The sequence below is a fragment of the Myotis daubentonii genome, chromosome 5 (assembly GCF_963259705.1).
Source record: "Myotis daubentonii chromosome 5, mMyoDau2.1, whole genome shotgun sequence".
Lineage (NCBI taxonomy): Eukaryota > Metazoa > Chordata > Mammalia > Chiroptera > Vespertilionidae > Myotis > Myotis daubentonii.
In genome coordinates this window covers 6,437,534-6,460,628 of record NC_081844.1, presented here as the reverse complement: position 1 = coordinate 6,460,628, position 23,095 = coordinate 6,437,534, and the positions used below count along the sequence as shown (strand labels likewise).

The window sequence follows — 23,095 nt, the reverse complement described above, 5'->3', positions numbered from 1 at the left end:
TCACCGATAGGACCACCGGCCAGAGGTTCCAGAAAGGGTCATGGGAGGTGCGGCCTCCCACTGCAGCTCTGTCCCCTGAGAAGCCACCCAGGCACATGGGCCGTCACGTCCAGAGGTGGTACCGCACGCCCTCCCTAAACTAAGGTGCAGGGAGAGGGCGTGCAATGAGCGGGCCTGCGGACGGGAGGGGCAAGGAGCTGGTGCGTTTAGGAAAAAGGACACACCCTGGGCCTCGCACCAGCACCACAGTTTTAATTGATTCTCATGTCAGCTTTCCGAAGGCCCGTTTGGCGCGTACCATCCTGGCCTGCCTATCTGGGTACAGGATGCCAGGGACGGGAGTGAGGCTGTTTAGGCCGCTGTGGCCTTTTCGTCTACATGGGAGTCCCGGGTCCTCTGCTCTGGCCCTGAGAGACGCCTCCTCCAAGTGGGCGGGGGGGGGGGGGGCCCTGGGTGGAAGGGCCCGGACCCCCAGCACCCGGGGACCTCAGCCCACCACATCCTGCCTCACTGAGCTCATGCCCCAGGTCACGCCTGTGTTCTCTGGGTGGCAGCTCCCGCATCTGGCCCTGGTTTGCGCAGAGACCCAGCCTCCTGCCCGGTGGTTCCTGTCCGTGCACCTCCGGCCGGTCAGGAGGCGGCCTTGTCCGCCCAGCCGCTGGCCCGGGCTGCCTGGAACACGCTGAGGAGGGAGGAGATGGTGCCCAGGAGGCCCACGAGCCACGGGGGGAAGCGGCCGGCCCACAGGAAACCCGGGGGCAGCCAGTGCACGGCGTTGGCCAGGTCGGCCAGGTTGCTCAGGAGGGTCATGAGCTCCGACTGGATCCGGGCCTCCACGGCCCCCCGCGTGCTCCGGGGCCGCTGGCTGTGGGGTCAAAGAGGAGTCGTCAGGGCAGGCCCAGGGGTGCCTGTGCTGGCCCGGACGGGCAGGGGGGGGTAGTGACCACAGACCCTGTTTGTGAGCAAGGAGGAGTCCTGTCACCCCCAGAGGGAGCCCATGTGACCAGGGCACAGACCTGTGTGGAACGTCTCAAATCCACATCTCAGTCCTGACCCCGGGAACCAGTCAGGGATGGGGCAGGACTGGCCCCGGGCAGGTCCCAGGCCTGCGCCAGGCACAGCGGTTCCCAGGAGAAAGGGACACTGCCCTGGTCCTCCGGTCCTGCTCTGCGGGTGCAGCGTGAGGACTCAGCCCGAGTCCTGGCTGCTGTGTCCTGCCTGTGGGCCTCGAGCAAGCCTCACTGTCCCCACAAGTGAGGGTGCTACCGGAGGCTGTGGTGAGCCCGGTGACCCAGGCACCGCCCCCCCTCCCCCCGGGCCTTGTGCAGGGACAGGGCTGATAATGGTGGCAACTCAGAGCACCCCCGGAGGCTGGGGAAACTCCTGGGGCCTGTGAGAGGGAAGGTGGCCGTTCTCCCCGGGAAATACCTGGTGACGGCCGCTGCAGGGCTCCTCAGCTGCTGTCTCAGCTTCAGGACCACCCACAGGGACCTGCAACACCAGAGAGGATGAGGGGCCCTGCCGGAGGGCAAGAGCAGCAGGGTGGGTGCCAGGGTTCGATCCCCAATGCAGGCCCTGGGGAGGCTCTGCCACCTGCTGCTCGGCCACAGGTTACCCTAACGGGTGCTGAGCTCTGCCGTAAGTGGCTCCAACCAGCCTGTGGGAAGTGGTCCTGACAACTTTCTGGGCTCGGAGGGCCGGCATCTGCAGGCGGAGGAAGCAGCCAGCCGCAGGCACCCCTGGTGCCCCCCCAGGGCTCTCAGGCCTGCAGAGCGCCCGCCCCGACTGCCCACCTGGCCCTGCACCCTGGGCTGCAGGCGGCCAGAGAGTATGGGACGCAGGGCCACACCTGTAGTGAGGTAAGTGGGGAACTAAGGCAAAACCAAGTCCTCGGTGCTTGGTCCCTAGACCAGTGGAATCAGAACCTCTGGCCCCAGGCATCTCTCCAACCTTCCAGGTGACTCTGCAGCATCCTGGGGTCTTAAGGACGCCTGGTCATGACGAGCACACACGCTCCTCCACTGCACACTCTTGCTAACACCAAATACGGAACAATCCTGGGAAAACAACATGCTCCAAACACGAGTGGCATCAGGCAGAGCACGGGATTGTCAGGACTGGGAAACCGCTCTGTGTGATGCTGTGATGGTGGATGTCGGGTTACATCTCACCAGACCCAGGGACCGTGCAGCGGAGGGACCCTAGTGTAGACCACGGCCGGGTGAGGATGACATGTCGGTGCAGGCTCATCGACTGCAACGGATGTCCCTCTCTCACGCCATGGCTGGGAGGCTGTGTGGGGCAGGTGGGACGTGGGAACTCTACTTTCAGCTCAGTTTTGCTGTGAACCTAAAACTGCTCTAAAATATAGTCTATTTTTTAAAATGAATGGAATCGAGGCCGCCCCTAAAACAGGAATGGTGGATCTCAGCGCAGAGGTCACCAGGCCCCTGGGATCTGCAGCCTCGGGAGTATCCAGAGCCCAGGCCCCTGTCGGGGCCCCACGCCCACGGGAAGGTCACAGACACAGTGACCATGAACGTGAGGAGGGCTCATGATCAAGACCAAGCCCCGTCCGTGTAACGAGGAGATCAGAGCAAGGAAAATGTGTCCGCAGAGTGTGAGGTCAAAGGATAGAAGAGTCATCAGAGTCTAAACAGCGGGATCTCGGGGTCCCCTCTGGCCCGTGGGTGATTGGAATCTTCCACTTGGGGTTCGTTTGTTTTCCAGACTGTCTGGGATGAACTGTAACTAGAGCATCTGTAACGGGGAGAACAGGGCTATTGGATGGCAGGCCTAGCCCAGGGCGAGGGACACGCCCGCCTCCCCCAGGCCCTCAAGGTCAGGGGTCGGCTGCCTCCCTTCAGGGACCCAAGAGACTGTTGCGGCATGAAATTCTGCCACGGGAGGCCCTTCACGCCCTGTGTTTTCTGGGCCAAGGGACTGAACAAACCCGCTCAGCAATGTGCAGAGAAGAAAATGTTTGGGAGGAAACCGTTATTTTAAAGTTCTAGGAACCTACGGCTTTTGGAAGCACAGCCAGCAGGAAACTCCTGGCTGTTTCACCAGGGCTGTTTGCTGATGGCGACGCGAGCAGGACCCAGGGGCCCGGTGAAGGCAGCCACGCTGGCCACTCCTCCAGGCCACAGTTATTCTTCCTGAGCCCAGTGGCACAATCATGGCCCCCAAGGATGCCCACGTCCTAATCCCCAGGATCCATGAGTGTGTTCCCTTATGCGGCAGATGGGACTGAGTGAAGGGTCTTGAGCTGGGAGGTTATCCAGGTGGGCCCAATGCCGACACCAGGGACCTCAGAGGAGGGAGGCCCAGCAGCAGAAGCAGAGGCTGGGGTGATGTGCTTCAAAGACGGAAGGGCCCGGAGCTAAGGAATGCAGGAAGGAATTCTAGAAACTGGAAAAGGCAGGAACATTCTCCCTGAGCCTCCAGAGGGCCACAGCCCTGCCCACAGCCTGAGGTTAGCCCAGTGAGACCATGTTGGGCTTCTGGCCTCCGGAACTCTAAGACAATCAACGTGTGTTGTTCAAAGCCACGTCTGTGTGCCGTGGTCGGGTGCACACAGTGAGGTGGCAACAATAGGAATAGCAGGGCGGCCAAGACCACACAGCTCCCGCCTGTCTGCCAACCGCACCAGCGATGAGCGCTCCCTCCCTCCAGCCCGCGGGAGCAGCGGCAACGCCTACCTGACAATCCCCAGCAGCAGCGAGAGCCCCCAGAAGGCCGTGCTCAGCACCCACCACCGGGCGGCGTCCACGTGGAGGATCTTGGCATCAGCAGCCCAGGCAATGTGCTCACAGGGGTAGTACAGCTGGTCGGCCAGGTTGCCCAGGACAGACACACAGCGGACCAAGATGTCCTCCTCCTGCAGGACCAGGAGAGGGAGCTGGGCCTAGGGCCGACCTACCCACTGCCCATATTAGGGGCCCGGGCCAGGCCATGAAAAGCCATGACTCTGGACCCCCTGCCTCGCAGCCTCCCTGCCCTGCCACAGGCTCCCTGCACAGGACCCTGGGAGGGAAGCAGGCAGGCAGTCCTCAGAGAAGCTGGTGGGGCAGAGCTGGGTGGGGTGGTAACTCCAGGCTGCAGGACGGGTCCCTCTCCCAAACCAGAGGGGTGGTCACCATCCTGGCAAACAGGCAAACTGAGGTGCTCAGGGTGAGCTGCCACCTACAGGGACGCGCCTCAGGCCATGGACCTGCAGGACTCTGCTGCACAGGTGCCTTTAGACAAGTCCCTGCGGGCTGCACCCCTTACCTCTGCCCCCAGGCCATACTGCTTCGTGTACACAAACATGGCCACGTCATCGAAGAGGCGAAGGATGGTCCGACAGCCGCTGAGCTGGGAGGACACCGCCAGCAGGCGCGCCCCCACGTCTGCCCTGGCCGGGCCTTGTTCCACCAACACCCCGCCGACCAGCTGGGAGCAGTACGCCAGGGTCCGGAGCTGGGGAAGCAGACACTGTCAGCAGGCTCTGCTCCCGGCGGAGGGGAGCACCTGGAGGGGGGCCTGCGGGTGAGCAGGCAGGAGAGTCTCAGAGGTTCTCAACCAGTCGGTGGGGACCCCTCTGGCGGTCGAACGACCCTTTCACAGGGGTCGCCTAAGACCACCCTGCAGATCAGATATTTACATGACGATTCACCACAGTAGCAACATCACAGTTAGGAAGTAGCAACGAAAATAATGTTATGGTTGGGTCACAACATGAGGAGCTGTATTTAAAGGGCCAGAAGGTGGAGAACCACTGGTAACTCAACAAGGTTTCAATAAAAGCTGAAAGTTCAAAAAGAAACGCGCAGGACGAATGGAAAACCAGGACATGTTGTCCAGAAGGCACTGCGCCGACTCTAACAAAGGGCTGGCTCATGTCAGGAGGCCACGGCCTCCGGAGACAGATGTGATGGGGACCAGAAAAGGGAACCCCACTTCCCACCTCCGGGCCTCCCTTCCCCGCTGGCAACGGACGAGGCAGACACGTGTATCTGCATCCACCCGGACGAACCGGGCCGGGCTGGGCGATGGGGACGGGAGGCTGCCTCGGCCGCGGACGAAGGGTGATCTGCATAAATTATTCCGTAAGAAGCAGCCCGCTCGGTGCTGTGGGGCGTGTGAACCGGGTCAGCCTCGCCACCTTCCATCTTGATTCCGCCCGCTTCTCCCGGTCTTACACCCCCTCGCTGAGCAGCAGGGGTGGGGACTGAACTGCCTGCCCCGCCCGGGGCGCCCTCTGCTGGCCCGTGAGGCCGCCGGAGAGCGACGGGGGCTTGGAGGGAGTCAGGGGGTCCCAACCAGAGAGGCTGCGCTCATCGCCAACATCCAGACCCGAATCCCCGCGATTTCCCCGGACAAGCGGGCAGACCCGGGACGTCCGCGGCTCTGGTGGCAGTGCCGCCCCGCGGCTGAGCCGGTGGAAGCGCACGTCCTGAGACGGCCCAGCCCGCCCCCTTCTTGGCGGTCCGGTCGGGTCCGCCCAGCCCGGCGCTAGGTCGGCGGGCACTGCCCCGAAGCGCTGCTGGGGCCGGGGCCGCCCGGAGGTCGCCGCTGGGCCGGGCTGAGCCCCGCGGGGCAGGGCCCGCTGCACGGGGATCCCGCCCGCGGCCTCCGCTTCCCGGGTCTGAGGTTGGGCCCGATCCGGGGGCCTCGGCTGCGCTCCGTCCCAGCCTCACCAGGCGGTCGCGGCCGCGGTACGACTCCAGCGCCGACGCCAGGCCGCTCAGCGCCGCCATGGCAACCCGCCGTCACCTCGCGGGGGCCCCCCCTCCCCGCTGCCCGGGACCTTCTGCGCCGGCGCGGCCGCAGCCCTTTGTCCCGGAACCGGCCCTTTCTTTCCTTCTCGTTAATCCTCACCTTTCACCTACTTTTTAGAGAGCGTGGAAGGGAGGGACAGACAGACAGAGGAACAGAGACGGAAGACGTGGATTGGTTGCCTCCAGGGGCGGGGGTGAACCTGCAGCCCAGGCAGTGCCCTTGACCAGGAATCACACCCGCACTCTAACCACTGAACACACCGACCCCGCCCTTTGACTAACCGAGTTTGCTGCGGGCCGTGCGCCCTCTGCCCTCTGCCCGCGGGCGCCCTAACCCTAGCCCTAACCCTTCCCTGGCCCAGCGCAGTGTAACCAGCCTCCTCTGCCCACGGGGAACAATTATTTCAAGCAAAATCCCCAAACCCGTTCGCTCGGATCCAAGGCGCTTCTTGTTGCTGTTGCACCCTTTCCGCATTTTCTGCTTAAGTTGGTCCGCGCAGGTTCGCGCCAGAGAGCAGGCAAGAATCTGCTAACCCCAGTGACTGGCGGCGGGAAGAGGAGATTAAACTTCCACTTTCGTGCCTCTTCGTAGCTTTGGAATTTTGTGCAATATGCAGGCACTGTCTCATCAGCAAGTCAGATACTTTTTTTTTTTTCCAAAAAGTTAACAGAGCCTGTTTCCTTTTTTTGCAATAAAAGTCTCCATTTTAAAAAGTACAGTTCAAGGGCGGTTAGCACATTCATGTGCTGTATAAACAGCACTCCTTTCTAATAGAAACGTTCTCCTCACCCTGAAAGGACAGACGCGTGTCAGTCGGCAGTCACTCACTCCCCCTCCCCACCTGGGACCACCGTCTGTTTTCTGTCTCTGGGTTCGCCTGTTCTGGGCATCTCATATAAATGGAGTCACAGTACGAGGCCATTTGTGTCCGGCTTCCTTCACTGGGCAGAGTATTGTTGAGGATAACCCAGGCTGGAGTTCATTCCTTTCGGATAATACTCCATCCTACGGGTGGGCCACGCTTGTGTACCTGTTGATCAGCTCATGGACACCGAGGCTGTTTCCTCCTCTCGGCTGTTGTGACTAGTGCTGTTGTGGACGTAAGTGTGCGTGTACCTGTCCAAGTCCCTGCGTTCAGTACCGTTGGGTAGAGACCGAAGAGTGGAATTGCTAGATCATACAGTAACTCTATGATTGACTTTTTCTTTAATATATTTTTATTGATCTCAGAAAGGAAGGGAGAGGGAGAGGGAGAGAATCATTGATTGGCTGCCTCCTGCACGCCCCCTACTGGGGATTGAGCCCACAACCTGAGCATGTGCGGTTGACGGGAATCGAACCCGAGACCCTTCAGTCCACAGGCCTGCTCTATCCATTGAGCAAACCAGCTAGGGCAGCGGTTCTCAACCTGTGGGTCACCAACCTGTGGGTCACGACAACCCTTTCACAGGGGTCACCTAAGACCATCGGAAAACACATATATAATTACATATTGTTTTTGTGATGAATCACTATGCTTTAATTATGTTCAATTTGTAACCATGAAAATACATCCTGCATATCAGATATTTACATGACGACTCATAACAGTAGCAACATTACAGTTATGAAGTAGCAACGAAAATAATTTTATGGTTGGGGGTCACCACAACATGAGGAACTGTATTTAAGAGTCACGGCATTAGGAAGGTTGAGAACCACTGAGCTAGGGCTATGGTTGACTTTTTGAGGAAAAGTTAAAACATTGGTTTCCACAGTGGCTGTACCATTTTACATTCCCACCAATGATGCACAAAATTCTCCACATTCTTGCCAACACTTTTATTTTGCTTCTTAAAAATTATTATTACAGTCATTCTACTGGATGTGAAGTGGTATTTCAATGTAACTTTGTTTGGCCTTTTCCTAATGACTAATGATATTGACTGATTGCCTTTTGCAAAATATTTCCTCTTGGTTTCAACTCCTATGACTCATTCTGTCTCACTCACTCCTTCCCAACCACTGCCTGGTTCCTATTCCTTGAAGCTGCAGCACATCCTGCCTCAGGATCTTTGCACTGGCCGTTCCCTCTGCGAGGAATGCTCACCTTCCAGAGCCCCACTTGGCCCCTCCTTCGCCTCCCCCTCAGGTTTACTCAAACATCATCTTCTCCCAGGACCTCCCCTCACAGGGCCGCCCTTCCCACCCACCTTTCCTGTGTCTGATTTTTCTCCTTAGCTTGTAACACTATCAAGTGCAACTGTATTTTTGTTGCATTAGCTAGCTGTCTACTTACTTGTCTCGCCTCAACAGAATGTGAACTACACCAGGGCAGGGATTTGTATCTGTCTTGGTGGCTGCTATCTCCCCACAGCCTGGCCCCAACCAGCTCTCAGGAAGTGTCGCCTTCAGGGCTCAGCTGCCTGTGCACACTCCCTTCCTCATGCTGTACCCACACTGTCCTGGGAGGCCTTGTCCGCTCCCACGACTTGGCCTCCTTCACTGGCCTCTCCCCGTCCTCCCCCAGTCCTGACCAGTCTCCTGCTCCCACCTGGACACTTCCCCTGTGCATCCTACAAGCCCCCTCACACTCAGCAAGTGCCAGACTGACCACAGCGTCATCCCCACACATCTTGTTCTCCCATGTCCCCATCCCAGGGAGGTCCCACAGCCGCCCAGCCCTCCGGCCGCACTGCCACTCAGCCACAGGAGACCTGGGCGCCATGCTTACTCTTTCCCTCCACACATGCTCCACCCATGTCCCAACAGTCACCAAAATACCCCTTGAGCCCATCCAATTCTTCCCAGCCCACAGCCTCCTCCATAAGGAACCCCCATCTCTCACCTGGACCCCAAGTCCCCGCTGCCCCCAGGCCTGCTTTCCCACAACACCCCAGAGATTCTTTAATCCCCACACCCAATCACAGCCCTCCTTGCTTTAGACTAGGGTGCAGGGGTTGGTGTCCCCCCAGCCCCCAACTGGAGACACTGTTCCCCCCAGAAAAAAAATCTAAGCCAAGCTCTGGGCCTGCAGAGCCTGCCTGAGCGACGGGTCCCCGGCCACCTTGTAACAGCCCCCTGTGTGCCTGGCCCTGCTCAGGCACCAAGGGCACAGCCGTGAACTTCGCAGACCCTGCCCAGCCCGCCCAGCGTCCTCCACCATCTGGTTAGGGCTGAGCTTGACCTTTGAGAAGGAGATAGGAGCTGGCCTGCTGGTCCCGCTGACCTTGGCATTGCTGAGCGCTGGCCTGGCAGTCACAACAAGGCCCTGGCCTTCTCCCGCTCCTGCCAGACATCAGTGCTTTCACAGCCATCAGCGGACGGGGCACACAGTGACCATGGGGAACAACACAAAATACGGCCAGTCATCGTCATGTCTGACAGGCGAAGCGTGAGCACTGCCCAAGAGCAGCAGCGGCCAGAGACAGACATTCGCTGCTCCTTGACCAATCCCAGCTTGGTTCCTGCTTCACTCCTCAGACTGCTGGGTGCAAATTAAGGTCCTCGATAATAGCTCCTTCTTCCCTTGCTTCCCTGCTTTCCCACGGGCAAGGGACTCGGCTGGCCTGTGCACTTGTACCAGCCTGGCTGCACCAAAGCCCTGTTGACGGGGCTCAGTGCTGGGGGCAGCTGATGGGACCTTAACTCAGTGAACACAACAATTAGCTCAAATTTAGTGAAGAGGGACCCACTCGGTAAATGAGTCCTGAAGACCCAGGACTCATTACTCAGCACAGGAGTTACAGCAAAACTGTACCATAAACATTAAACTTGTTCAGAGACTAGATCTTGTTCCCAAATTAGAAGAAATTACAGTGATGTGAGACCGTAGGGGTGTTAGCTACAATGGCAACACAATGCAATGTAGGTGATTCAGATCAATAGGTTGTAACCCTTAAACTTCCATAATGTTGCATGTCAATTATATCTCAAAAAAAGGACCAATTCAGTGGTGATTGGGGGTATGATGAACTCAGACGGGGTTTACTACCTTTATATCTTTATTTCATGTTTATCTTCTTTCCTTTTACAATTTTTTTATATATATTATTGATTTTTTACAGAGAGGAAGGGAGAGAGATAGAGAGTTAGAAACATCGATGAGAGAGAAACATCGATCAGCTGCCTCCTGCACATCTCCTACTGGGGATGTGCCCGCAACCCAGGTACATGCCCTTGACCGGAATCGAACCTGGGACCTTTCAGTCCGCAGGCCAACGCTCTTATCCACTGAGCCAAACCGGTTCCGGCCTTTTACAAATTTTTTATTGTGGTAAAATATACATACAATATACAATTGCCGCTCACAGCCAGTTGGCCTGAAGGTCAAATGCCCCCCAGTGTTACCTACAACAATAAAGGCTTAACTACAACAAGACTGCACGCAAAGACCACTAGGGGGTGCACCAAGAAAGCATAAAAAATGCGGAGACAAAGAAACAGGACACAAATGACAGAAATGGAGGATATAGAGTTCAAAACCACACTTTTAAGGTCTCTCAAGAACTGTCTAGAAGCCGCCGATAAATTTAGTAAGGCCCTCGAAAAGACTGGTGAGACCGCCGATAAATATAGTGAGATCTTCAAGAAATCTAATGAGACCCTCAATGTTTTGATAAAGGACCAACTAGAAATTAAGCATACACTGACTGAAATAAAGAATATTATACAGACTCCCAACAGCAGACCAGAGGAGCGCAAGAATCGAGTCAAAGATTTGAAATGCGAAGAAGCAAAAAACACCCAACCAGAAAAGCAAAATGAAAAAAGAATCCAAAAATATGAAGATAGTGTAAGGAGCCTCTGGGACAGCTTCAAGCGTACCAACATCCGAATTTTAGGGGTGCCAGAAGATGAGAGAGAGCAAGATATTGAAAACCTATTTGAAGAAATAATGACAGAAAACTTCCCCTACCTGGTGAAAGAAATAGACTTACAAGTTCAGGAAGCGCAGAGAACCCCAAACAAAAGGAATCCAAAGAGGACCACACCAAGACACATCATAATTAAAATGCCAAGAGCAAAAGACAAAGAGAGAATCTTAAAAGCAGCAAGAGAAAAACAGTCAGTTACCTACAAGGGAATACCCATACGACTGTCAGCTGATTTCTCAACAGAAACTTTGCAGGCCAGAAGGGAGTGGCAAGAAATATTCAAAGTGATGAATACCAAGAACCTACAACCAAGATGACTTTATCCAGCAAAGCTATCATTCAGAATCGAAGGTCAGATAAAGAGCTTCACAGATAAGGAAAAGCTAAAGGAGTTCATCACCACCAAACCAGTATTATATGAAATGCTGAAAGGTATCCTTTAAGAAGAGGAAGAAGAAGAAAAAGGTAAAGTTACAAATCATGAACAACAAATACGCATCTATCAACAAGTGAATCTAAGAATCAAGTGAATAAATAATCTGATGAACAGAATGAACTGGTGATTATAATAGAATCAGGGACATAGAAAGGGAATGGACTGACTATTCTTGGGGGGGAGGGGTGTGGGGGATGCGGGAAGAGACTGGACAAAAATCATGCACCTATGGATGAGGAGAGTGGGTGGGGAGTGAGGGCGGAGGGTGGGGTGGGAACTGGGAGGAGGGGAGTTATGGGGGGAAAAAAGAGGAACAAATGTAATAATCTGAACAATAAAGATTTAATTAAAATATATATATATACAATTGCCATTTTAATCATCTTTAAGTGTCCAGTTCAGTGGCATTAAGTGCATTCACACTGTTGTGCAGTCATCATTCACCTCCAGAGCTTTGCTGTCATCCCAAACTAAAGCTCTGTCCCCCTTAAACACTAACTCCCACCCGGCCGGCGTGGCTCAGGGGCGGAGGGTCAAACCCATGAACCAGGAGGCGGTTTGATTCCAGTCAGGGCACATGCCCGGGTTGTGTGCTGGGGCATGGAGGAGGCAGCCAATCAATTATTCTCTCTCATCATTGATGTTTCTATCTCTCTCTCCCTCTCCCTTCCTCTCTGAAACTACAAAAAAAAAATAATAATAATAATAATAATAATAACAACAACAACAGCAACACTAACTCTGCATCCCCTTTCCTGTTGTATACATTCTTTTTATTTGTCAGATCTTCCGAAAAAAGGAAGTCAAACCTCCAACCAGTAAAAGCCTGCAATGCAGAGCAGAGCCCCACTTCTTCCTTTCCTTTCCTTTTCTCTTTTTGTTAATCCCCACCCGAGCATCTTTTGTTGATTTTTTAAAAAATATATTTTATTGATTTTTTACAGAGAAGATGGGGGAGGGATAGAGAGTTAGAAACATCCATGAGAGAGAAACACCGATCAGCTGCCTCCTGCACACTCCCCACTGGGGATGTGCCCGCAACCAAGGTACATGCCCTTGACCAGAATCAAACCCGGGACCCTTGAGTCCACAGGCCAACGCTCTATCCACTGAGCCAAACCGGTTAGGGCTGCTGATTTTTTTTTTTAATATATTTTTTTATCTCTTGGATGGAAGGCGGGGGAGGGTGGGTGGGTGGGAGGTAATCAACCAAGGACCTTGTATGCATATGTGCATGGCCCATGGACACAGACAATGGGGTGTTGAGGGTCTGGGGTGAGGGGGGCGGGGGCTGGCTGGAGGGGGTCAATGGGGGAACAAAAGGGGACAGATGTAATATTTTCAACAATAAAGAATTATTTAAAAATAAAATAATAAGAAAAATAAAAAATACTTTTTATCAAAGCTCTTAATTTTATCTTTCTAGGTTCTTTCCTCCCCCCCCCCACCCATTTTTATTTTTATTGATTTTAGAGAGGAAGGGAGAGGAAGATAGAAATATCAATGGTGAAAGAGAATCATTGATTGTCTGCCTCCTGCACACCCCCTACAGGGGATTGAGCCCACAACTTTCAAACTGTGACCTCCTGGTTCCTAGGTCAACTTTCAACCACTGAGCCACAAAGGCAGGGCTCCATTGAATTTTAGAGAGAGTGTAAGGGAAGGGGAAGAGACAGAGAGAGAAACATTGATGTGAGGCACATCGATTGGCTGCCTCCCACTCCTGTCCTGATTTGGACTGGAGACCAAACCTACAATCTAGGTGTGTGCCCTTGACCGGAATCAAACCCAGGACTCCTTAGTCCTCAGGCCAACGCTCTATCCACGGAGCCACACCGGCCAGGCTAGAGCCCCACTTCTCTAAACCGCCCCCAAAGCACCGGAGACAAGTCCAAGCCTGATCAGGCCCCTACACCCTCCTGAGATGCCCACACTCCCCTGGCCTGTGCTCTTCCCAGCTGCACTGAGTCCTAAGCCCGGATTTGTCCAACCACAGGTGTGCCCCTGAGGGTCATGGGCTGGAGGGGTGGGCACTGGCGCTTTAAGGGGGCCTTGGAGGCCCGCGAGCCCTGGGGGGACAGTAAGCGGGGCAATGACGCAGAGAGATTTCCCAGCTTGCGTGGGAGATTTAGGAGGCAGATGAAGAGGAAAACTCGAGACGATGGTAAGAAGAGACCCGCAGCCTCTTGTATGAATCCTCACCGCTGCTTTCCAAGTAGCTACCACTCCCAGCCCCACTGTCCAGGGGACAAAACTGAGACGTGAAGGAGTCAAGTCTGTGGAGGCTCCCTGAGGCCGCAGGAGGCAGGGCCCTCTGGTCTTGCTCCCAACTTCTCTCCTCGCTGCCCCCAGAGTTGCTGGGGGACCACTGTGACAGCATTGGCGGGCAAGCTCTTGAGTCACAATGGGAAGGCGGGAGCACGTGAGCGTCTCTGGGAGACAGGACAGAGGGAGTCAGAGGGTCAGGGGACAGAGGGAGTCAGAGGGTCAACCCGTCACGTGCATTTTCTAAGGCTCATTGGCTCCCATGCCACCCCTCGAGGTAGGTACCCTATCTTCTTCATCCCTGAGAGGAAGCTGAAGCGCACAGGAGCCCAGCTACTCATTCCAAGGTGACTAAAAACCTGTGATTTGTGTCTCGAGGAAAACTCGAGACAATGGTAAGAAGAGACCCGCAGCCTCTTGTATGAATCCTCACGGCTGCTTTCCAAAGTAGTTACCGAGCCCCACTGTCCAGGGGACAAAACTGAGACTCAAGGAGTCAAGTCCTTGATGCATGTTTTCCCTAGCGGTCAACATGAGACGTAGTGGTGGGCTGAAGTGGTCTGGGAGGGCTTCCCGCAGGAGGTGAGCCTGAGCTGGGAGTGCTGCTGGCACCCGCGGGCCTGGTCTCCACGGAGCAGGGAAAACGGTGGGAGAGACACTTCTGCTCTGAGGAAGGCAAGAAAGTCCTAGTCAACTAAACAGGATCCTGAGAGACTGGAGCTGAAGGTCAGAGACTTGAGTGCGAGGTAGGCAGACCTCTGACAGCCTGTGGACAGGAAGGGATCGGGGAATAGTCAGGACCCAGGACAACTGCAGAGGCAGGGCCACCAGGGAGGAGTATGGCAGAGACAGAAGGACTCCCAGACATGGAGGGGAGAGCCGAGGACTGCGGGTGAGGAGAGAGGGCTCCCCCTCAGACACTGCAGAACGCGGAGGTCAATTCCTCCCGCTCCCCATGCTCACTGTGCCCGCTGCTCTTCAGGCGCCCAAATGCCCCCTCTACCTTCCTCAGGCCTTTGCTTACCTGTCATCTCAGGGATGCCTTCCTTTCTAAAGCGGCAGCCCCCCACCCTGACCCCCATCCTCCCACCCTTGTGACTTTAGTTCCCACAGCACTGGTCACCTTCTATTTACATTGCAATGCATTTCATTATCCTATCTAATAAAAGAGAAAAATGGTAATTGGCGTACGATGATACCCTTTTCATTGGCTAATCAGGGCTATATGCAAATTAACTGCCAACTATGATTGGCAGTTAACTGCCAACTATGATTGGCAGTTAACTGCCAACTATGATTGGCAGTTAACTGCCAACTAAGATTGGCAGTAAACTGCCAACAAGATGGCGGTTAATTTGCATATGTAGGCACAATGCAGGGAGGGGAAAGGGAAAGCAGGAAGAAGCCCCCTGCCACTGACAGTGATCGGAAACCCAGGGGGGAGCTAAGAGCTGGGGGGCAGGGCAAAGGCGGCCCTGGGGCCGCCTTTGCCCTGCCCCCCAGCCATGATCGGAGAATCAGGCTCCTTTGCCGCCCTGGCCAGTGATAGCAGGAAGTAGGGGTGGAGCCAGCGATGGGAGCTGGGCACGGTGGAAGCTGGCAGTCCCGGGAGCTAGGGGTCCCTTGCCTGGGCCTAAAGCGGAGCCCACGATCACGGGGCCGCTGCAGCTGTGGGTCCCTGCTGCCCGGGACGAACGCCTAGGCCAGAGGTGTTAGGTTTGGGCAGGGGCGGAGCCTGCAACCGCGGGGAGCTGGGGGTCCCCTGCCCAGGCCTGACACCTCTGCCAGAGGCCTCAGGCCTGGTCAAGGGACCGATCCGGTGATTGGTGATCGGAGGGTGATGAGGGTCAACTCCTCTGGCCAAGGCATCAGGCCTGGGTGGGGGGCGGAGCCGGGGATTGGGGGGATATGATGGTCCCCTTGCCCAGGCCTGAAGCCTGGGTCAGAGGCATCAGGCTTGGGCGGGGGGTGGAGCAAGCGATCAGAGGGAGATGGGGGTCCCCTGCCCAGGCATGATTCCTGGGCCAGAGGCCTCAGGCCTGGGCGGGGGCCAGAGCCAGTGATCAGGGGGAGATGGGGGTCCCCTGTCCAAGCCTGACACCTCTGGCAGAGGCGTCAGGCCTGGGCAAGGGGCCGATCAGGCGATCGGAGGGTGATGGGGGTGTACGCCTCTGGCGGAGGCGTCAGGCCTGGGCAAGGGGCTGATCAGGCGATCGGAGGGTGATGGGGGTCTATGCCTCTGGCGGAGGCGTCAGGCCTGGGCAAGGGGCCGATCAGGCGATCGGAGGGTGATGGGGGTCTATGCCTCTGGCCGAGGCATCAGGCCTGGGCAAGGGGCCGATCCTGCGATTGGAGGGTGATGGGGGTCAACGCCTGAGGGCTCCCAGTATGTGAGAGGGGGCAGGCTGGGCTGAGGGACACTCCCCCCCCACACACACACACACCCAGTGCACGAATTTCGTGTTATTATATAATAACTAGGGGCCTGGTGCACGAAATTCGTGCACTGGGTGTGTGGGGGGGGGGGGGAGTGTCCCTCAGCCCAGCCTGCCCCCTTTCACATACTGGGAGCCCTCAGGCGTTGACCCCCATCACCCTCCAATCGCAGGATCGGCCCCTTGCCCAGGCCTGACGCCTCTGACAGAGGCGTCAGGCCTGGGCAGGGGACCCTCATTTCCCCCCATCACTGGTTCTGCCCCCAGCCCCCTCCGATTGTTGGCTCTGCCCCTTGCCCAGGCCTGATGCCTCAGCCAGAGGCGTAGACCCCCATCACCCTCTGATCACCTGATCGGCCCCTTGCCCAGGCCTGACGCCTCCGCCAGAGGTGTCAGGCTTGGGCAGGGGACTCCCATCTCCCCCCCGATCACTGGCTCTGGCCCCCGCCCAGGCCTGAGGCCTCAGGCCCAGGAATCATGCCTGGGCAGGGGACCCCCATCTCCCTCTGATCGCTTGCTCCACCCCCCGCCCAAGCCTGACGCCTCTGACCCAGGCTTCAGGCCTGGGCAAGGGGACCATCATATTCCTCCAATCCCCGGCTCAGCCCCCCGCCCAGGCCTGATGCCTCGGCCAGAGGAGTTGACCCTCATCACCCTCCAATCACCAATCACCGGATCGGCCCCTTGACCAGGCCTGAGGCCTCCAGCAGAGGTGTCAGGCCTGGGCAGGGGACCCCCAGCTCCCTGTGGTTGCAGGCTCCGCCCCTGCTCAGGCCTAATGCCTCTGGCTGAGGCGTCCGGCTCGGGCAGCGGGGACCCGCAGCTGCAGCGGCCCCGCGATCGTGGGCTCCGCTTTTGGCCCAGGCAAGGGACCCCTAGCTCCCGGGACTGCCAGCTTCCACCGTGCCCAGCTCCCATCGCTGGCTCCACCCCTACTTCCTGCTATCACTGGCCAGGGCGGCAAAGGCGCCTGATTCTCCCATCACGGCTGGGGGGCAGGGCAAAGGCGGCCCTCGGGCAGCCTTTGCCCTGCCCCCCAGCTCTTAGCTCCCCCTGGGTTTCCGATCACTGTCAGTGGCAGGGGGCTTCTTCCTGCTTTCCCTTTCGCCTCCCTGCATTGTGCCTACATATGCAAATTAACCGCCATCTTGTTGGCAGTTAACTGCCAATCTTAGTTGGCAGTTAATTTGCATATAGCCCTGATTAGCCAATGAAAAGGGTATCGTCGTACGCCAATTACCATTTTTCTCTTTTATTAGTGTAGATAATTTATTTACCACAAGTATGTATCATAATTGTGACATATAATAATTTTACAATGTATTATTATTATATTACAATGTTGTTGTTATGTTATGGTCTGTCACCTCCCTGCCCCATTATCATCTCCACAGGGCAGGGCTCTCGGCCTGTTCTGTTAACTGATGCGCCCCTTTCCAGGAGCCCACGTCCCGGCGGGCACGAAGTAACTGTCCAATAAACGCTGTTTCATATTGTGTTCTCCCTGGGGCAGCGCAGGGGCTGCGCCTGTCTCTTCCCAGGCCCCCAACACCGAGCCCCGCGCCCGGCACACACAGCAAAACACAGACGGTCCCGGCGGGCACGCCGCTCAGTCCGCGTCCCCACCCCCTCACAGGTGGCGCGGCGCCCGGCGATGGCCGCGGGGGTCCGGCTGCAGCTCCCGACGGCGGGGCCGGACCTCCTCCGCGCCTCGCACTTCACTCTGGGGCCAGACGCGCGGCTGCACATGAGCGCCGCGCTCTCCACGGCGCACCGGGACTTCCCGCCCTACCCCGACGGGGCCCCCGCGCCGCCCAGCGCGCCGCCGTCCCGAGCGACCCTCTTCCAGCAGGACGCGCGCTGGGCCCGCGAGGAGCGCGTGTCCGAGGCGCACGCCGCGTTCGCGCCGCAGCCCACGCAGTCCCGGGAGCTGGAGCGGGCGCGCCGGCTCGCCATGCAGGCCAGCCACCTGCACCTGCACGCGGACCCGCGCCGGGGCGCCGGCCTCTCCACCACGCGCGCCGACTTCCGGTGGCCGCAGCTCCCGGAGCGCGGCAGCCAGCAGAGCCGCGGCGCGCGCCTCATCTTCCACCGCGACTCGGTGCCGCTCGGCCACGGAGCCAAGCTGCCCTTCCCGCCGACCACCCAGCAGGCGCTCTTCCTGCCCCACGACGCGCGCCCGCAGCCCCGCGCGTCCAGCCGCCACCTCGGTGAGCGCCCCCGACGCCCCGCGCCGTCTGCGCCGCCCAGAGGCGCTCGAAGCGGGCGGGACTCGGCACCCTCCCCCAGGGGACATTTGGCAATGTCTGGGGATGGGTTTGGTTGTCACAGCGGGGAGAGGGGTGCTGCTAAACATCCCACCATGCACAGGGCAGCCCACGATAATGATCCAGCCCCAGAGGTCAATAGTGCGAGGTTGGAAAACCCCGGAACCTCACGTTTGCGCCCGTGGAATGGGCACATCTCCTGAATCCTGTCAGAGGCTGTGCTGTGGGCAGAAGTAATGAACGTTGGACTGGGGGTCAGACAAGTCTGCTAGTGACCCTCCCCACCCCCCCACCCCCGCCCTGCGCCTCAGTGCTTGAGCACCTGAGCGCCGACCTCCACACCGCCGCTGGCAACAGCACAGCCCTCTCCCCTCGGCGGCAGCTGGGAAGCAAACAGCGCCCAGGCGCAGGTGCCCGGCATAGGGTGGGCGCTCCACCAGAGCAGCTGTCATCGTGACACTCCAATTCTCAGTCAAGGGGAACGGCTGGTGGGTATCGCTGGGCAGAGCCCCTGGGTCCAGCGATTGTCAGACTCAGTTCTGGTTCTGAATTTCTTTGATTTCTTTTTCTTTTCTTTTCTCTCCTCCTCCTCCTCCTCCTCCTCCTCCTCCTCCTCCTCCTCCTCCTCCTCCTCCTCCTCCTTTTTCTTTGTTTAAGATTTTTGATTTTTAGAGAGAGAAAGGGAGAGGGAGAAAGAGAAAGAGAAACATAGATGTGAGAACCAAACATTCGCAGCCTCCTGAAACCCCACCAGGGATGGAGCCTGAAACCCCAGCGTGTGCCCTGACCGGGAATGAACCTGCAGCCTTTTGGTGCGATGCCCAGCCCATTGAGACACATGGGCCAGGGCTGGATTCCTGTGATTCCTAAAGGCTCTGAGCCTCAGAGAGGCTGCAAAGTGAAGGAGGGGCTAATGCCAGCCCCCCCCCCCCCCCCGCCCCAAATGAGTGAGGTGCAAAGCACTTAACCTAGATATCTGGCTCAGTTCTTGGCAGTTATTCTTGTTTTTGTTATTTGTATTATTTTTGGTGTTTGCCAAGCAACCCTCAGGCTAAGCTAGTCAGGACTGCCTACTTCCACAGTGGGCCTGAGGCTGCAGGGCCCTAACCCCCTGGTCTCTGTCATCTTGCCACCCTCAGGGGGCCCCTCCCCCCTCAAGTGGGATCACAGGAGATGGGACCACGAGAGATGGGATGACAGGACCTCCTACCAGAGGCAGTTCCAGGCCCTGATGGGCCCCCCTGCCTTGATGTGTAAGAGGGTAAATTAAGTCTGCTGTGTGGCTGGGGAGGGCAGTGATCTGGCTGGTGGCCCTGCCCTTCCCACCCCTGTCCACTCGCAGGACTCCTCCAGTGTCACCCTGGGAGACTTCAAGATTGGCTACGGGCCCATGTATTCCGAGCAGAAACAAGCCTACAGGCCCAGGAATCTGCCCCCAGACAGGTACAGAGGGGCCCTGACCCGCCACCAAGACAGGGCTAAGGGCTCTCGGCGATGGGTAGTGTGCCACCAAAGACTGTGGGGCCAACACTGTGCCTCTGGGGTCTCTCTTACCTGCAGACTAGGCCCACTGCTGTGCCAGATCTCCCCCATTAGCACCACATGCTTGCCCACTAGGAACCCTGCCCCCATCCCTTTTCCTGGGAGTTTCCAGGGCCCAGATCAGATGGATGCCTCCCCCACCCCCACCCCTCTATATGCAGGTATGACAAGGCCCAGGCCTCAGCCTGCATCCACTATTCGAGTGCTAGTCCTGGAGACGGCCTCTTCCATGACAGGACCACCAGTGCTGAGCACTTCTATGCCCGGCAGCCAGGTGAGAGCTGCGGCTGGCCCGCCCCTGGCTCCAGGGCAGCCCCCTAGAGCTGCTGAGCCGCACTCTGCCGCTGGCAGAGCCTTTTGTTCATCACAGTGACCAGACTCCGGAGTCCCACATCCTGGAAGGAAATCGGTGCCCTGGTCCAGGCAGCCTCACCACCTCCATGAACTTCTTCTATGGCCAGGTCGGTGGGAAGTCAGGGAGCAGGCAGGGCTCATTGGGGAAAAGGGCTTCCCAGGGAGAGCAAATAGCATGTGCAAAGGCCCTGAGGTAGGAGTAAGCTTGACATGTGTACAGTGCTCTCCTGAACCTGTTTGCATGATCTAGGGCAGCCCCGTAACCACTCCCAGCCCCAGTGACCCTGTCTGTGAAATGAGAGAATACCAACTCTGAGTGCCATCCAGTGGGGTCCAGAGAGGGTTGCGCTGTCCAAGGTCACACAGCTCTTCCCTCCGACCGGGCCTCGGGACACGCGGGACATGGGAGCTTCCTAGTGTCCTGTGGTCCTATAGCCGCCACCGGTGACCAACCCAAACAGCCGCCACATACCTCATGAGAAATTGCAGGATCACGTGATCCTAGGGGAGTCGAAGCTGCGGGGGCAGTTCTTCCAGACCACCATGGGCACGGACTATCCCTCCACCAGCACGGAGCGGCCAGAGAAAGCGCCCAACCTGCACTTGGTGCCCAGCAACATGCAGGAGGGCTTGGGCGGTGAGTGAGACCCACCCCAGAAGGCCCGCCCCTGCCACCGCTCGGACTCATTCTGGTTCTGCTTCCGGGAGGGCTAGATCCCACTCCATCCACCAAGATCCCACCTCCTGCCCTAGACAACCCGCCTCTCGTCGTCATGACCACCCCCCCCCCACCTCCACCATCACACCACCCTTCCTCAGTCAGGTTCTGGCTGGGTTCCCGACTCACTAGCCTACCCTACCCTCATCCCCAACAGACACCTCAGCCCCTCTCTCCTTCCCGCCTCCTAATCAGCACGGGCCCGGCTGCACCCTGAACCCCTACCCATTCTTAATCTCCTATGTCCCTGCTCTCTGGGGCCTGCCTCTCCTCCTCAGCCCCTCAGTTCAGCCACCCACACTCAAATCTCCAGCACCAGATTTATTGACCATGAACCAGAAGATGCTGAAACCACACAGAACAGCTCCAGCCTCCATGACCCAGGAGATGCTACAGCAGGTGAGGGGCCCCTCCCTTACCAGGGAACCCTCAAGTCAGTGCAGAGTTATCTCAGGAGGCTTTAATGTCACCTCAGACTCAGAATTAGTCAGGTCCTCTCAGAGTCACTCTAGAGTCACCCCAAACTCAAGGTTATCTTGATGCGATGTCATCCCAGCCTCAAGATCGTTGCAAGCTCATCTCCAGGGTCATGGCAGGGTCAGCTCAGAAACATCTTTGTATCACCAGCCACAGTTACACCATAAGCTGAGGGTTATCTCAGGGTTGCCTGGAGTCACCCCAGCCACTCCCCCAGTTTCTCATTCAGCTCCTGGGGCAGCCCAAACTGGGGTCCCTTTTGCCCACCTCCCCAGAGCCCATGACCAAGTGTTGGTCCTCCCAGGGTGGTGAGCCACAGGGTGGCCAGGGGGGTCAGCCACCCTCCAGGCTGCCCTGCCAGGCGACCCGCCCTGACTCCACAGTGCAAGCATAGCCACATGGAGCCCCCGCTGGGCAGTCAGCGCTTCTTCTCAACCCAATACAAGGACCAGTTTGCCTTCAAGTACCAGGGTCCGACAGCGCTGAGATTTGGCAACTTCCAGGAAAGCCACTTGCCACTGGGCTCCTCTGACCAGTGCTGCTGGAGTGGGACGGTAGACCCTCAGGCCCCCCAGGTCCCTACCTACCCGTGCCCTAGCCAGCAATAAACACCACCCTGGCAACATCCAGTCCCTCTCTGTCAATCAGACATGAAAGAGGATGCTTGGGTGAATGGGGACTGCACAGGAAAGAATGACTCCATCAGGGGACTCTGGAGGTTGCCCCACTCTGGGCGGGAGGCCTTGCCAGTTTGTGCAAAGACTTGGCGGACAGATTTGGTATAAAATGTTCAGGTGCCAATTTATGAATTGAAGAATTGCATGGAGAGGATGGAGTTAGTACTGAACAGAGGCAGTGTGGCAAGACATTGAGAATGCAGGCTTCTGTGGCTGATGGACAAAGTCCAAATCCTGACTTCTCTATGCCCTGGATTGTAGCATTGGGCAAGTAATTTAACCCCTCTAGCCTCAGTTTGTTCATCTGTAAAATGGAGATAAATAGTAGCTCTCTCCGTGAATGTTATAAATGTGAAATGTGTGGCTGGGGTAAAGGAGGGAGAGAGCTTATCTTCTGAAGATAAAGGTGAGTAGGTGAGAAGACAATGAAGTTGTGAGATTTCAATCATTAAAAGACTGGGTAGGGCTCAGAAGGGGAATGAAGGGGTCGACACCATATTGGCCCTGCAGTTTCCTCCATTGTGGGCAAAGGCTGGGAGATTATTGGGGCACTGACTGGCTGGGTGACTAGTCAGAACTCACAAAATCCATCAGGATATGATGAGGTTCAAGGGTATAGGTGTCCAGCCAGCAACAAGATGAAAAGGGTGGGAAAGAGGAGGATGGGGTGGGGCCCCTGCAGCCCATGGGTAAGCTGTTCAGCAGGTAAAGAAAGGACCAGTACCTTGGACAGCACCTACCTGCCCCGTCTGGGGTCTGGCAGGAACACCAAGAAGCTGGGTGGTTCAATCTGGGATAAGAAGGGTCTTGGTGGCCATACCCAGGACCTGCCTCTGTAGGCTGTTAAGAATCAAAGAATGAATATGGCCCTAGCTGGTTTGGCTCAGTGGATAGAGCATTGGCCTGCGGACTGAAGGGTCCCGGGTTTGATTCCGGTAAAGGGCACATGCCCTGGTTGTGGAGGGCGTGCAGGAGACAGCCAATCAATGGTCCTCTCTCATCATTGATGTTTCTATCTCTCTTCCTCTTCCTTCCTTTCTGAAATCAATTATATATATACTAGAGGACAGTGCACAAAAATTTGTGCACTCAGCCCAGCCTGTGCCCTCTCGAAGTCTGGGACCCCTCGGGAGATAATGACCTGCTGGCTTAGGCCTGCTCCCGGGTGGCAGAGGGCAGGCCCAATCCCTAGGTGCAGCCCCTGGTCGGGCTCAGAGCAGGGCTGATTGGGGAGTTGGGGCACTGCCCCCTGTCATGCACAGAGCAGGGCGGATCGGGAGGTTGCGATGCCACCCTCAGTCACAC

The 23,095-nt window shown here is 57.1% G+C and overlaps 2 protein-coding genes across 3 annotated transcripts; one reads left to right on the top strand and one right to left on the bottom strand.

The window, feature by feature from the left end:
• Positions 1–237: 237 nt before the first annotated feature.
• Positions 238–5,847, bottom strand: PEX11G (peroxisomal biogenesis factor 11 gamma). 2 transcript variants are annotated; one of them, XM_059695737.1, is made up of 5 exons: positions 5,682–5,842; positions 4,273–4,461; positions 3,702–3,880; positions 1,429–1,491; positions 238–865 (listed from the first exon to the last, which is right to left on the bottom strand). In XM_059695737.1, exons 1-5 carry the CDS (start codon positions 5,739–5,741, stop codon positions 631–633), a joined length of 726 nt encoding a protein of 241 aa, XP_059551720.1. In that variant the 5' UTR covers positions 5,742–5,842; the 3' UTR covers positions 238–630. The 2 variants fall into 2 exon arrangements, with proteins under 2 accessions (XP_059551720.1, XP_059551721.1); XM_059695738.1 differs by lacking the exon at positions 1,429–1,491 and having other exon boundaries at positions 5,682–5,847.
• Positions 5,848–17,321: 11,474 nt separating this feature from the next.
• On the top strand, positions 17,322–21,721 carry SAXO5 (stabilizer of axonemal microtubules 5). The gene is made up of 8 exons (XM_059695126.1): positions 17,322–17,965; positions 19,162–19,283; positions 19,365–19,465; positions 19,726–19,838; positions 19,916–20,025; positions 20,354–20,555; positions 20,950–21,035; positions 21,497–21,721. The coding sequence occupies exons 1-8, from the start codon at positions 17,410–17,412 to the stop codon at positions 21,719–21,721; spliced, it is 1,515 nt and encodes a 504-aa protein (XP_059551109.1). The 5' UTR covers positions 17,322–17,409.
• The last annotated feature ends 1,374 nt before the right edge of the window (positions 21,722–23,095 follow it).

Bases quoted from the DNA above. Each gene is read 5' to 3' on its own strand.
- SAXO5 (XM_059695126.1), top strand. From the start codon at position 17,410: ATGGCCGCGGGGGTCCGGCTGCAGCTCCCGACGGCGGGGCCGGACCTC. The intron at 19,839-19,915 runs GTGAGAGCTGCG...TGCCGCTGGCAG, and splicing joins CTTCTATGCCCGGCAGCCAG to AGCCTTTTGTTCATCACAGT. The intron at 20,026-20,353 runs GTCGGTGGGAAG...GTGGTCCTATAG, and splicing joins TGAACTTCTTCTATGGCCAG to CCGCCACCGGTGACCAACCC.
- PEX11G (XM_059695737.1), bottom strand. From the start codon at position 5,741: ATGGCGGCGCTGAGCGGCCTGGCGTCGGCGCTGGAGTCGTACCGCGGC. The intron at 4,462-5,681 runs GTGAGGCTGGGA...CTGCTTCCCCAG, and splicing joins ACCGCGGCCGCGACCGCCTG to CTCCGGACCCTGGCGTACTG. The intron at 3,881-4,272 runs GTAAGGGGTGCA...CTGGTCCTGCAG, and splicing joins AGTATGGCCTGGGGGCAGAG to GAGGAGGACATCTTGGTCCG.